General features: G+C 39.3%; 2 protein-coding genes across 2 annotated transcripts; both read left to right on the forward strand.

The window, feature by feature from the left end:
• Nucleotides 1-947: 947 nt before the first annotated feature.
• Nucleotides 948-7,530, forward strand: LOC144082329 (cationic amino acid transporter 2). The gene is made up of 12 exons (XM_077609400.1): nt 948-979; nt 2,415-2,839; nt 3,864-4,019; nt 4,088-4,253; nt 4,392-4,528; nt 5,594-5,816; nt 5,892-6,028; nt 6,193-6,295; nt 6,371-6,504; nt 6,592-6,758; nt 6,827-6,935; nt 7,040-7,530. Exons 2-12 carry the CDS (start codon nt 2,470-2,472, stop codon nt 7,168-7,170), a joined length of 1,833 nt encoding a protein of 610 aa, XP_077465526.1. The 5' UTR covers nt 948-979; nt 2,415-2,469; the 3' UTR covers nt 7,171-7,530.
• Nucleotides 7,531-8,262: 732 nt separating this feature from the next.
• Nucleotides 8,263-12,949, forward strand: LOC144082587 (platelet-derived growth factor receptor-like protein). Its single transcript, XM_077609846.1, has 7 exons — nt 8,263-8,502; nt 9,017-9,177; nt 9,253-9,395; nt 10,641-10,792; nt 10,866-11,159; nt 12,177-12,316; nt 12,398-12,949. The coding sequence occupies exons 1-7, from the start codon at nt 8,421-8,423 to the stop codon at nt 12,602-12,604; spliced, it is 1,179 nt and encodes a 392-aa protein (XP_077465972.1). The 5' UTR covers nt 8,263-8,420; the 3' UTR covers nt 12,605-12,949.
• Nucleotides 12,950-13,101: the final 152 nt, after the last annotated feature.

The following is a 13,101-nucleotide window of genomic DNA, read 5'->3' on the forward strand; positions in this document are numbered from 1 at the left end:
TATTATATATATATATATATATATATATATATATATATATGTATATATATATATATATATATATATATATATATATATATATATATGTATATATATATATATATATATATATATATATATATATATATATATATGTATATATATATATATATATATATATATATATATATATATTGGATTGGATAACTTTATTCATCCCGTATTCGGGAAATTTCGTTGTCACAGTAGCAAGGGGGTGAGGATGCAGAAATAGGAAAGGCATTTTAGACATAAATAGATAGGTAATAAGTGGGTTAATAAATAAATACATGAATAAATATATAAATAAATAAGCTTGTTGCTGAAATATATATGTATACATATATATATATACATATATATATATATATATATATATATATATATATATATATATATATATATATATATATATATATATATATATGAAATGTTAAAGGTCTTAACTGTCAATATTTTTTACCAAACTAGTCATTGAATTCAATAATTCAAAGTCTTGAATAGTGACCCCTCTGAAATTAATTGACCTCTTGTGTGGTAACTTTGCACTGCATGTCCTGATTGCGCCTTCAAGATAGAAATGACGTCAAGACAATCAACAGCAACTAGTTACAGAAACTTTATGATCAACAATTCACAACAAATCACAACGTTGAGCTCTTTGAAAAATAATTAAAGTCAGTACACTATGAGAACATTGCGTAGGACTGAATTTTCCACTAGGGAAAAAAGTATGAAACAATAAAAATGCAATACAGTAGAATTTTTTTTGTTAAATTCTGTCTGGGAATTTGGTTCACAGTTATGTCTACAATAATGAGCACATTATGATCCAAACACGAGGGCAAGAAAGGCTACTTTGTAACTAATTCCATGTGGGAGGGTCCCGTTTGCTACTGTAGCCCCCCTTACAAATCGCTGTCAAAAATATTTTCTCGTCGTTGGACGGACATCTAACAAGGTACAGTAAAATAACATGCGATTTTTTACAACGTGAATGTCATTAGGGACTGACTTACGATAAAAAGGGCTTACAGTAAGTATGAAACTAATTTCATTATGGCGATGACTAAGTTACACGTCACATGTACAAACGTGAGTTGTTGTTAATTAGCTTGTTATCACCACGTTGGAAAAGATAACTCAGCAGATAGCGAGACCAAGTGTTATGTTTGGTCAAAGGTACACAGCAGTTCCTTCTAACCTGCCGAGGTGGATGCCAGGAGGGATTAAGGGGGCTAAATATCCCCCCGTGAGTCAAAGTGGACGTGAAAAGCACCCGGTTCAGCAATTGGGTGACGTCACGACCATTTTTGGATGACGTCAGCAATACTAACAACAACAAGTATAGTTTGTTCCACTTTCATGACTATATATTCACTCAGTGTTTTTAAAACGAGTATTTTTTTTGTTTTTGATTGAATTTACATGAAAAAGTATTGTTATGTGTTAATAAAAAGGCAATGCAGTGTTTTACTTTAGCAGGTGTAGAGGACTACCTCCCATTATTTATGACTGTGTATATATGTTTAGATTTTTTTATAGCTGTAATTAAAACACAAATTGTCCTGACTCCGGTTGGTGTTATCGTTGTGATCCTCATGATCCTGCAGTGGGGTGAGAATTCTTTGTGGTAAAATAATTGTTGATGGAATATACTGTTTCAGTGAAAAGTATGTTTTCACTATGGTGAAAAAGTGGTTAGGAGCCGCTTAATATTGAAAAAAATAAAAATTAAAAAAAACTTTACTTGGTATTATAGGCCTCTTAAATGAGCATTTTTTGTTGTGGTTATTCTACCTGAAAAAATAGATGCACATGAAAAATCTTCTAAAACAGAACGTTAACTTAAGATGTCTCAGTTTTTTTTCTCTGGGTTAAGTTTTTATTTATTTGTTTATTTTTTTACTCTTTTGTATTGGAATGCAATTTCTCAGAGTATATCATTACCTTCCTTTTAAAATTCAAAAATGTCCTTTTTGGAAAAAAATAATGCCTTACAATTAAATGTGATTAATAAAGATTCATCACCAATAACAAAGCCTTTAATTTATTAGATTAAATGTGTCAATCAAGTCCCAACCTTAATTCAAACACCATCATCACAAGTGAACTATTCTCCGAACGTGCACAATAAAATAGCTTTACATTAGTAGTACATTACTTTTGTTATATATTTTCTCGGATATTATTACATGAATAGAGAATAACTAAATAATCCTCCCTACTGGATTTCTTAATTAGTTTTCTGTTGCTAAAAAGGCGTATTATGAAGAGAGTAAGTCCTACTTAAGGGCTGCCCTCGCAATTATTCATTGACGTTGAATGACCCGCCCTTTTCAAGTCCTCTTTACTATACTACTTCTTGTTACTCCCATACGGTTCCCTTCTTCCAGGACATCCAGCCACATTTCTAACCTGTGTCTTCATCTTTGAATTCCGGACCAAAGCATGGCTTTCGTCGGGCTCAAGTTATTCTTCTCCAGCCTATCCCGGAGGAAACCTCTGGAGCCCGACGGGGAGGAGTCGACCTTTAAACGATGCCTGACCACTCTGGACCTGGTGGCGCTCGGCGTGGGCAGCACCCTCGGGGCCGGCGTCTACGTCCTCTCCGGAGAAGTGGCCCGAGAGTCTGCCGGGCCCAGCATCATCATCGCCTTCCTCATCGCTGCCCTGGCATCGATATTCGCCGGATTGTGTTATGCGGAGTTTGGTTCCAGAGTTCCCAAAACGGGCTCGGCGTACCTTTACAGCTACGTGACGGTCGGGGAGCTGTTGGCTTTTATTACCGGCTGGAATCTCCTTCTTTCTTATGTCATAGGCAAGTTTGTGCATCTTTTAATCAACGACTATTTAGGCTACTTCTTAATCCTCGGCAGATTGCGACCACCCTGAGTGGAGATCGTGTGTTCTCCCTGCGTGGGTTTTCTCCTGGGTACTCCGGTTTTCCTCCCACATCCTAAAAAAACATGCATGGTATGCTGGTTGGGGTACTCGGTCGTTTGGTCGCCCGGAAGGTTATTGATAATTACCATTTAAATCGTTGATAAAATTCCCTAAATACAAACTGCAAATTATTATTTAGTCATACTTAATGCCCTATTAATTATTAGGCTAAAGAAAAGCTCCAAATTTCCCGTACTTTTATTGTGTTTTGTTGGAGAACTTGTTAAGACCCTGTCTGACGTAGCTTCTTAAAGGGACAACTCATGTACATACAAACTCTTATACGCTCACACGTCCGCTCAGTGGAACTGCTCAGGGCCATTGTTGGCTTTTATTGATGCGTAGACCGTGTTGTTTTACCTTGTTTTGTCGCCGGTCCTTTGGTCGCCCGCCCGTTGTTTGGGTCCAGGCGACCAAAAGACCGGCGACCAAAAGACCGGCGACCAAAAGACGGCGACCAAAAGACCGCTGACCAAACGACCGCACACGGCTGGTTGGACACTGTAAATTGCTCCAAAGTATGAGTGTGAGCGTGAATTGTTGTCCCCAGCCTTCTGCTCATAGTTGGCTGGGATGGGCTCCAGCACCCCCGCGGCACGGAAAATGAATGAACGTTTTTCATTCACCCCCCAATTTTTAAAAACGTTCTTATGTAACATATTTAGAGGACAATGAACATAAATGATCAACCATCCACATGATACATCATGTGACCTTCCACCTGCTGTAGAAGATATTTCACATTGGTATTATCTTGTCTTACTGCCATGTAAATAAGACCATAAACCTCTAAAGTCTAAAGTTTATCGGAAATATCATCGTGTTTATTTCCTGACTTTATGACTGCGTTAAATGGTGACTTGATTTATTACATTATTTTTCATTCACTTTCTACTCAGGCACGTCCAGCGTTGCCCTGGCATGGAGTGGGACGTTTGATGACCTCATCGGGGGTGTCATGTCCAAATACTTGGAGGAAAATGCAGCAATGGGCCTTCCTGGGTTGGCACCCTATCCAGATATCTTTGCTGCTTTTCTCATTTTGGTCCTTTCTGGTAAGACCACCTTGACGATACAAAAATGCATATCAAGTTCAATTGAGCTCATGTGTTTTTCTTTGAAGGCTTGCTTTCATTTGGGGTGAAAGAGTCAACCACTATCAACAAGGTCTTCACAGGGGTCAACATCCTGGTTCTGGTCTTTGTCGCCATCTCCGGCTTCATCAAAGGCGATATCGCTAACTGGCAAATCAGTGAAGCCCATTTGCTCAACGCCACGGCACAACTCAAGTAAAGTCCATGAGTTACAACCCGCGTCTATGTTTGGGTGCATGCAGCATCCTCTTAGTGACAGATAAGGCGTTATCGCACTCAAGATTACGGGACGTTAAAGCCGCCGGCGAGATAACTCGCCTTTGTTTTGTTCAGTAACCTGAGCATCGATGCCAATATCACAAGCAACTTTGGGGTCGGCGGCTTTTTCCCCTACGGCATAAGCGGAACCCTGGCGGGGGCGGCAACATGCTTCTACGCCTTTGTGGGTTTTGACACTATCGCAACGACAGGTGAGAAGACCATACTCTGATTGTTAAAAATCCCTGGTATCCATCAAATATGTCTTAATATATGCATTTTCATTCATTGTATTACAAATAATATCACTAAAGCAATCAAGAAGGGAACATTCAAGCTACTCCTGCTAATGTCATTGTTTCTTTTTCATTATTTTTTTAATCGTACATGCTTGATTAGAAATCATTTCAGATAAACATGCAACGTAGCTTGTTCTTGTGCTCGATTGGATTGGATTGGATAACTTTATTCATCCCGTATTCGGGAAATTTCATTGTGACGGTAGCAAGAGGGTGATACAGGATGCAGATACAGGAAAGGCATAGTTATAAGTTAGACAGTACAGTTGCAAAGGCCGCAGAACAACAAAGCAAAAGCACAAAGTACAGAGCAAATCAAAGTATATCGTTTACATCTTGCTTTATATGAACAATTTTCAGGTCTCAAGATTATTTATTTTTGATTGGGTATCGACAGAACTTGAATAATAATGAAGACAATGCAATTGTATAAAACCAGTATGCTCTTCACATGCAGTACAAATTAAACACAGTTTCTCAATAGATTTTTAGTTGTAATTCTATAAGATTTGCCAATCTATCTGCATTGTACTGAACGGCCAAGACAGAAACGCAAAACACTTTACACTAGGGGTCACTAACTTCAGTCCTCGAGGGACCCTATCTGTCTGTTTTCCATATCTCGCTCTTCTACCACACCTGAATCAAATGAAAACACATCAGCAAGCCGCCCAGAAGCCTGATAACGATCCAGGATATTTGATTCAGGCTGTATTGGAGACGGGAGATATGGAAAAACAGACTGGATAGGTGCCCTCGAGGACCGGATTTGGTGACCGCAGCTTTACACGATAACCTCCGTTTCCTATTTGATGATTATCATCGCACTTTATCTTTTAGCCATTGACAAAAAAAATGTAGGGGAAAAGAGTATTTCCCAAAAGCTCAAAAGTATCCAGTTAAACATTTTTAGGCAACTTTTAAGCAATGGAATCAAGCAGAATGCGTGAATGAAAACATTTTTTGTGTTCCTCTTAGGTGAGGAAGTGAAGAACCCTCAAAGGTCTGTTCCAATTGGAATTGTGGCCTCTCTACTAATCTGCTTCCTGGCCTACTTTGCGGTTTCTGCCGCACTTACCCTCATGATGCCCTACTACCTGCTTAACAAAAAAAGCCCCCTACCCGTGGCCTTTCAATACATTGGCTGGGATGCGGCCAAATACGTAGTGGCTGTGGGTTCACTTTGTGCCTTGTCCACAAGGTATGAGCCCAAACTCTTCTTGTCATTACAGTCCATGCCTTATCCATTTTTTAATATTATTATTGACCCACGCAGCCTGCTCGGCTCCATGTTCCCCATGCCGAGGGTAATGTTCGCTATGGCAAGGGATGGTCTTCTTTTCCAACCCCTGACCAAAGTCTCCTCCAGGGGCAGTCCCGCTATTGCAACAATCACTTCTGGAAGTGTGGCAGGTAACAATTTTAAAAGTGACTTTTCCTTACTGTCTGATATGCTTGTTCCTTTTCTATTCAAACTGCAATTTTATGAATATAACACTGACAAGATGATAGACACAGCATTAAGTTGCATATTACATATCACTGTCACAAATACACTGTGTTTCTCCCATTTTCAGCCTTCATGGCTGTGCTGTTTGACCTAGAGGCCTTAGTGGAGATGATGTCTATCGGGACTTTGTTTGCCTACACACTTGTGGCCATATGCATCCTAATACTGAGGTGAAATATTGTATTTTTATTAACAACCTTGTTGAACGACATCCTTTCATATCGTGCACGTGCCCCTCGTTTTAGGTATCAGGTGTCACCGTCAGAAGGCGGAGAGTTACAAATCAGGGAATCCAATTCCTTTCATTCCTTCATGAAGCCGTCAGCATCTCCAAATTCCGAGACCTCAAGAAGAGTCACTATTCTGATTACAATCTCAGGTAAGAAGACGCTCACTGACTCTCAACGTCGCCCAAACATTGCACTGCTACGGTTTACCTTATTGTGTTTTACATATCTTGCAACAGTTGCATGTGTGACTGCTCTGTGCATCATCCTAAATCTGGCTCTGGATTCACTTTCCAACGCTGAGCCGTGGAGTATCATGCTCATCTGCATCTTCTCCATCATCCTGATTCTCGCGGTTTGCCTCATCTGGAGGCACCCACAGAACCCAGACAGGGCATCCTTCATGGTGAGTGAATTTTAGTAACAAAGCAGTAGATTGCCATATAACTATATGGATATTCATTTCTTCAATAGGTACCCTTAATACCCTTCCTGCCCATTGTGAGCGCACTTATAAACGTCTACCTCATGTTCCAGTTGCAAGGCGCCACGTGGTTACGCTATGGCATCTGGATGGCAATAGGTGAGAACATCATAAGAAGCCATTGTAGTACAATGGAAAAACGTAGAGGTGTTTTCTCTCCTCAATTCACAGACAAGACATTAAGCATTATTTCATTTCTGCAGGTCTGATCATCTACTTTGGCTACGGGCTGCATTACAGCGTTGAGAGCCAGCGTCGCAAAACCAAACCGTCAGGCATCGAAAGCATCTGCGAAATTACCGACAAGGAACATTTTAACGAGTGCAAATTCTGAGCCGGAGCAGGACGGGGAGAGATGATTAGAGATGTTACTGTGAAACATTTTTTTTATTCCTTCCTACAGTGTTGAGTATCTCAAGATGACTCTATTCATGCACTTAAAGGTTCCATGCAAATTTGGTTTTCTGCTGTCTACATTCCACAATTTCAATCTTGCCATATTTCCATTTATTCCGGATTGTAAAATTGTTCCATGTGCTTTATAAACTGTAGTTCAAAGCAAATCACTACATAATATTTGTATATTATGGAAACTGAATGTAATTAATTGTATTTTTGATTCATGAATACTCATTTTTCACACGTCTTTTTATCATACGGTGGACATGAGCTTGTTGTGATTCCTTATTTTGGTCTCGTCATTTTTCATTACATTTCTTGTATCTAAATGTAAATATGAAAGGTGTACATTTTTGTATTGATACATTTTAAATGTATATTTGAGATTAAAGAGAAACTAGTGTTATTGAGATTTTCACAATGTTTTTTCCCTCCTCTGTGCAGTATATAGCATTAGGAATAAGAATTAAAGGGGGGGGGGAAATGTAGTCCACCCGCACTCGGATTTCCTGCATACCAATAAGACTTTTGAAATAAGATTAACGAATGTTATAACAAGAAAAAAAAATGATAGTTGTATACTCTGAAACCACATGACAAATCCATAATGCAAACAGCGTTAAACATTGCCTTTTGCAACAATTATGATGCCAGTACATTTTCTCAGGATTTAAATCTCAACTATATATCACTATCAGTATTTCGGTTCTGCATTTGTTTCTTTAACTCTGAATATCAATTTTTGGGGGGCAAGTCAGATATTCAAACAAACCCGCATTGTTGCTAAATGTTCCAACTTTACTAAGTGTTCTCAGCAAGCATGACTTTTTCAGTGCACCAAATTCCAAATGGTTTTAATTGGCTTTCCCCAGACCTCATTTGGACTGTCTTGTTGTTTCATGTTCCTCACAGACTTCCACTCGAGCAGCTAAGCAAACAGGCACAGTGATTCGACATGGAAATGCCTCTGCTTTTGCCCTCTCATTGGCCCAGACAAGCTTGAAAGCCTCCATTGAGGCAGCCAGCAGGAATTTGGGGTGCTAATGCCAATCTCAGGAGGTGGAATTTGTGTGATTTTCAAAGTTCTGCCCACCTCCTCCTGTAAAATGTGTTCACTCCTGCCTTCTTTTCACTAAGCCGTTTGAACTCACAACCCGACAACTTCTTATTTTTGAATTCAGCGTCATGATCGGGATGAACTTGTATAGGCTAAAGTGGAAGCTGGTGCTGAGTGTTCTTCTTATTTGCATCGTAATCTCCGAATTAGGTAAGTGACTCATTTGGTCAGTCATAATGTAAAAAAAAAAGCTTGAGGCAACCATTTGTTTTGTTGTTGTCATAACAACAATGCTTGAATAGAATGTCACTCGGGGGAAGGGAAAGCTTCCCCAAGGACATTTTCTTAGCAACGTTTATATTAATGTATTGTGCTGTATTATTGAGTGTTGATTTTTTTAACTTGTGGCAGATAGGTTCAGTCAACAAATGCATGGTGCCATTATGAATTTGTCAGGTTGACTGTTCATTTATTTTATCCAAAGCCACCACAAAATATTGGGGGTTTTCTCGGTCATGCCCCGACACTGTGACCTGTTGTACAATATATTTTGTGTAATCTATACTGATTTACTATGTCAACATATTCTGGGAAAAGGTCATTTTGAACAACAATGACCCCATTCCCATTTTCTGATTCCACGTATGATGTTAAATACAGTCTTGGCTATCTCAGAGTGCCTATAAACTGTTACGCTTTATAATATGCTCTGATTGCTATCTAGCTCATTGCGATAAAGAAGCTCAAGAACAGAGGAAGAGTCCAAGGAAGAAATCCAAATCTGCAAAAACCACATTGGCCAAAGTAGCAAAAAAAGGGGTCATGACTGTAAAATCCAAACCCATGGTGAACCCACCAACGCAGGGTCAAATCTTGCTTACACAGGTAGAACTTCATATTTTGATTTCACCAATTATTCTATTGTAGTGAGTAACTATGGTACCTATCCTACCCCTTAAGGTTCTAAACAGAGGTAAATTCATCAAAGTGGGAGAGTCAATAAGTGTGAACGCTGGAGCCACTCTAGAGTTGAGGTGCCGAGGTAAACCAGTCCAGTGGAGCGTCCCGTCGTACCTGGAGGAGGATGACGATGGCCGACTCAGGTAGACGCCACGCTTAATTGATCAATCGTGGGTGGAGTGGTGCGATAGAGCCATTCCTCGTGTGACCTGAGGGTCGAATCTGAGCTCCGCCTATTCGCTATCAATGCAGCAGTTTGCTGTGTGAACGTGAGCCTCTGCAATGCACTTTGAGCAATTGCAATCATGTAGGTCAGGCGCCCTCACACTTTTTTTGCTCCAAAATCTACTTTTCAATGAACCAACCTCTCATCATCTATTTTGGTTAGACACTTTAACCAATGGAGGTTGTGCTGAAACGAAAAGCACCTCACTACAATCCACTGATTGCACTTTTAACATATTCTAACATTTGTGAAAAGGTATCAAATGTGACTTACTGCAGGGGTGTTCCAACATTTTTGCTCCAAGATCTACTTTTCAAGGATTTAACCTATTTTTTTACAGGCCACTGACAAAGCTCAGCAATTATGATATACCTCGGATTATGTGTGCGGTCGATTGGTCACCGGTCTTTTGGTCGCCGTCTTTTGGTCGCCGGTCTTTTGGTCGCGGTCTTGTGGTCGCCCCGACCGCTACAACGGGCGACCAAAAGACCGGCGACCAAAAGACCGACGACCAAAAGACCGGCGACAAAACAAGGTAAAACAACACGGTCTACGCATTAATAAAAGCCAACAATGGCCATGAGCAGTTTCACTGAGCCGACGTGTGAGTGTATAAGAGTTTGTATGTACATGCGTTGTCCCTTTAAGAAGCTACGTCCGTCAGGGTCTTAACAAGTTATCCAACAAAAAACAAGAAAAGTCTGGGAAATTTTGAGCTTTTCTTTAGCCTAATAATTAATAGGGCATTAAGTATGACTAAACAATAATTCGCAGTTTGTATTTAGGGAATTTGAGCAACGATTTAAATGGTAATTATCAATAACCTTCCGGGTGACCAAACGTCCGGCGACCAAAAGTCCGGCAACCAAAAGTCCGGCGACCAAACGTCTGAGTACCGCATTAGACTCTATCAACTTACTGCGGTCGTGCCAAATTCATAAGAGCCTAGCTAAAATCAAAATGTTATTGTCATGCGATCTACCAATAGTACTTGGCGATCTACCAATAGTTCCTTGGCGATTTACCGGTACATCGCGTTCTACGTAATGGGGTCCTCTGATGTAGATTAAAGTAGAGTGATCTGACTTGTCAGTCAACGTTCACTGCGTTTTTAGAACGACATGTACTGCTTGCCAATGCATTTTCTATTTGACCTCCACAGGTTTGTTCAGCATGAGAAATATGGAGTTCTGACATTAGTCAATACCACAGGTGCAGACACTGGGGAGTACAGCTGCTACCCTGTGTTCTGCGAGGACACGGACTGCAGAAAGAACTATGAAAAAGCTGCTAAAGTCTTTGTTTTCTTCCCTGGTAACACTAAAAAATATATCATGAGATCATTTCACCGCCACAGTGATACTGATTAATTTTCTGATTCAAATAGACCCACAAGAGCTTTTCGTTCCATCGGCTGATTACTACGAGGTAATCAAGTTGCGAACCAACTGGCCGACCCGCCTGCCATGCCAGGTGACGTCACCTGCAGCCAACGTGACGCTGCACCGTGAGTTCCCACCCGTGGAGTTGGCAGTGGATGGAACGGAAATCTCATTTGACGTGAAGAAAGGTTTCACCATCCATCGGCCGCGGCCCTATCATGCCGGTGCCTTGTACTGTGTGGCCAGCCTGGGGGGCCTGAGGCAGAGTTCCACCAAGTACATGCTCATTTATGTCAACTGTGAGTCATGCTGATGGAAAAATCTCATATTTGAAGGAAGCAGGTATTAGAATAGTATTTTTACTAACACTATTTTAACAACAGCTAAACTCTGGTCTCTTTGCACACACAGTAAGTATTTAATTTCCTTTCAATTGTCAATTCCTTAAAAAAAATTGACCCGCAACATCATTTGGTGTGAACCAAAAATTTGATAAACAATTTTTATGCATCTTGTTTTAAATACATTCAAATAATGATATAAATATAGAAATTCTAAAAATAATAGAATTACAGTACCCTTTTTAATGGAAAAAAATGCTAAATAAATAGATAATGAATTATGTACTACTTAGCATATTTTGTGCATTTTAAAACCTAAAAAAGTAAATAAATGAGAACACAAACTGTAAAAACTATTTAAAAAATACATTTTTATGTCAACTATGTCTCCCAGCAATACACCCACCATCTACTATCGTCCATTCATTTGCGTGCATGTAAACAGTATCGTTTTTGTGTTTAAACATTATTTTCTCCATCTTAAGATGTCTAATGAAGTCACGGTTTGCATACTTAAATACTTTGAGCAACTATCTATCACATTTAGTAGTTGTTTTAAACCAGGTGTTTTCCGTCCCTTTAACAGCAAAGTCATATTTACAGAAAATATTTTGAAAGTGTTACGCATAAGCATCTTCTATATTTCTCCGTGGAGTGATGACGTGCGGATTAGGGTTTGTAAGCTTTCCAGAGGTCCTCCAATGTGTCTGGAAAAAAATAACATGCATTTAAAATGCCACCATATCCCTGAATGATACTACAATTACAGCATGTAATCGTACAGAATGACGTTTTTCCTGGGCAATGTGTCAATTGTGGGTACACCAGAATCCCAACATAGTTAGTATTTCACATTTAAGGGGAAGGATAACATGTTGCTATCCACCAACTGTTGAATTTTAAAATTACTTTGTTTTTTTGCAGAAAATAACTGTGTATTCACATTCTAAAATACCTTCTGAATTTATGATTTAGACCCCATGGCTCCCCCGACTCCAGTGATACAGGCCAGTTCGAGCTCTTTGGCTATTGGGGAAAATCTACGTGTCATCTGTACAGTGATGGGAGAAAGAAATGTGGCTGTAGAGATCACATGGGAATACCCTGGACAGCAGGTCATTAAATTGGATTGAAAAATAGAATTTTGCTATGAAATTGAATCCTATTTTACAATATTTCGCCTGTGTTGGGAGCAGATAGGAAGGCCTCAGTACACGCTGGAGAGCATCAATCCAGTCACCGGGAGCACAACAGGACAACAGACTCAGTCCACTCTACTGGTGGACGAGATGAGAGACGTGGACCAAGGAGTCTACACGTGCACTGCTGAGAACCTCCAAGGATCCAAATCAGCGTCCATCACAGTCAAAGTACTTCACAAAGCAAAACCCACCAAACCGTGAACTGCCTCTCATCAGAAAGAGGACATTTAGTTTCATTTTTATATGTTACTCTAGTCCTAAAAAGTCATAACAAAAATATTGGGAATCCATGTTTTTTTTAGAAATGCATGCAAAATATTGTCTCAACCTTATGTATTAAACTACTTTTGAGACATAAATATCCTCTTTTTACATTATTTTTATTATATTTTTGAATTATTGTTATTATTTTATTACTAGATCTGTAAGCATTTAGTTTACTATAAGAGGAAAGGCATACTTTATATATGCAGAAACATTACAATAGAGAACAATTTTTATTGAGTTCGGTCTTTTGATGGGTAAATCTTAATCTGTTTTTCATTAGACTCTTCTGCATGCATACTCTCATTAATACACATTAATTAGCAACAGTGTAAAATGCTGTCAAGAGAATTCAGAGACATTTCTTTACTTTAAAAGTGGTGAAATGACTGAAAAATATTCACACATCTTCAAATATTGGGTCTCAAGGAATA

The sequence above is a fragment of the Stigmatopora argus genome, chromosome 9 (genome assembly GCF_051989625.1).
Source record: "Stigmatopora argus isolate UIUO_Sarg chromosome 9, RoL_Sarg_1.0, whole genome shotgun sequence".
NCBI classification, from domain to species: Eukaryota; Metazoa; Chordata; class Actinopteri; order Syngnathiformes; family Syngnathidae; genus Stigmatopora; species Stigmatopora argus.

Coding starts and splice junctions, on each gene's coding strand:
- LOC144082329 (XM_077609400.1), top strand. CDS start 2,470: ATGGCTTTCGTCGGGCTCAAGTTATTCTTCTCCAGCCTATCCCGGAGG. Junction 6,296..6,370: donor ATATGCATCCTAATACTGAG/GTGAAATATTGT, acceptor CCCTCGTTTTAG/GTATCAGGTGTCACCGTCAG. Junction 6,759..6,826: donor CAGACAGGGCATCCTTCATG/GTGAGTGAATTT, acceptor TTTCTTCAATAG/GTACCCTTAATACCCTTCCT.
- LOC144082587 (XM_077609846.1), top strand. CDS start 8,421: ATGATCGGGATGAACTTGTATAGGCTAAAGTGGAAGCTGGTGCTGAGT. Junction 10,793..10,865: donor AGTCTTTGTTTTCTTCCCTG/GTAACACTAAAA, acceptor TGATTCAAATAG/ACCCACAAGAGCTTTTCGTT. Junction 12,317..12,397: donor GGGAATACCCTGGACAGCAG/GTCATTAAATTG, acceptor TGTTGGGAGCAG/ATAGGAAGGCCTCAGTACAC.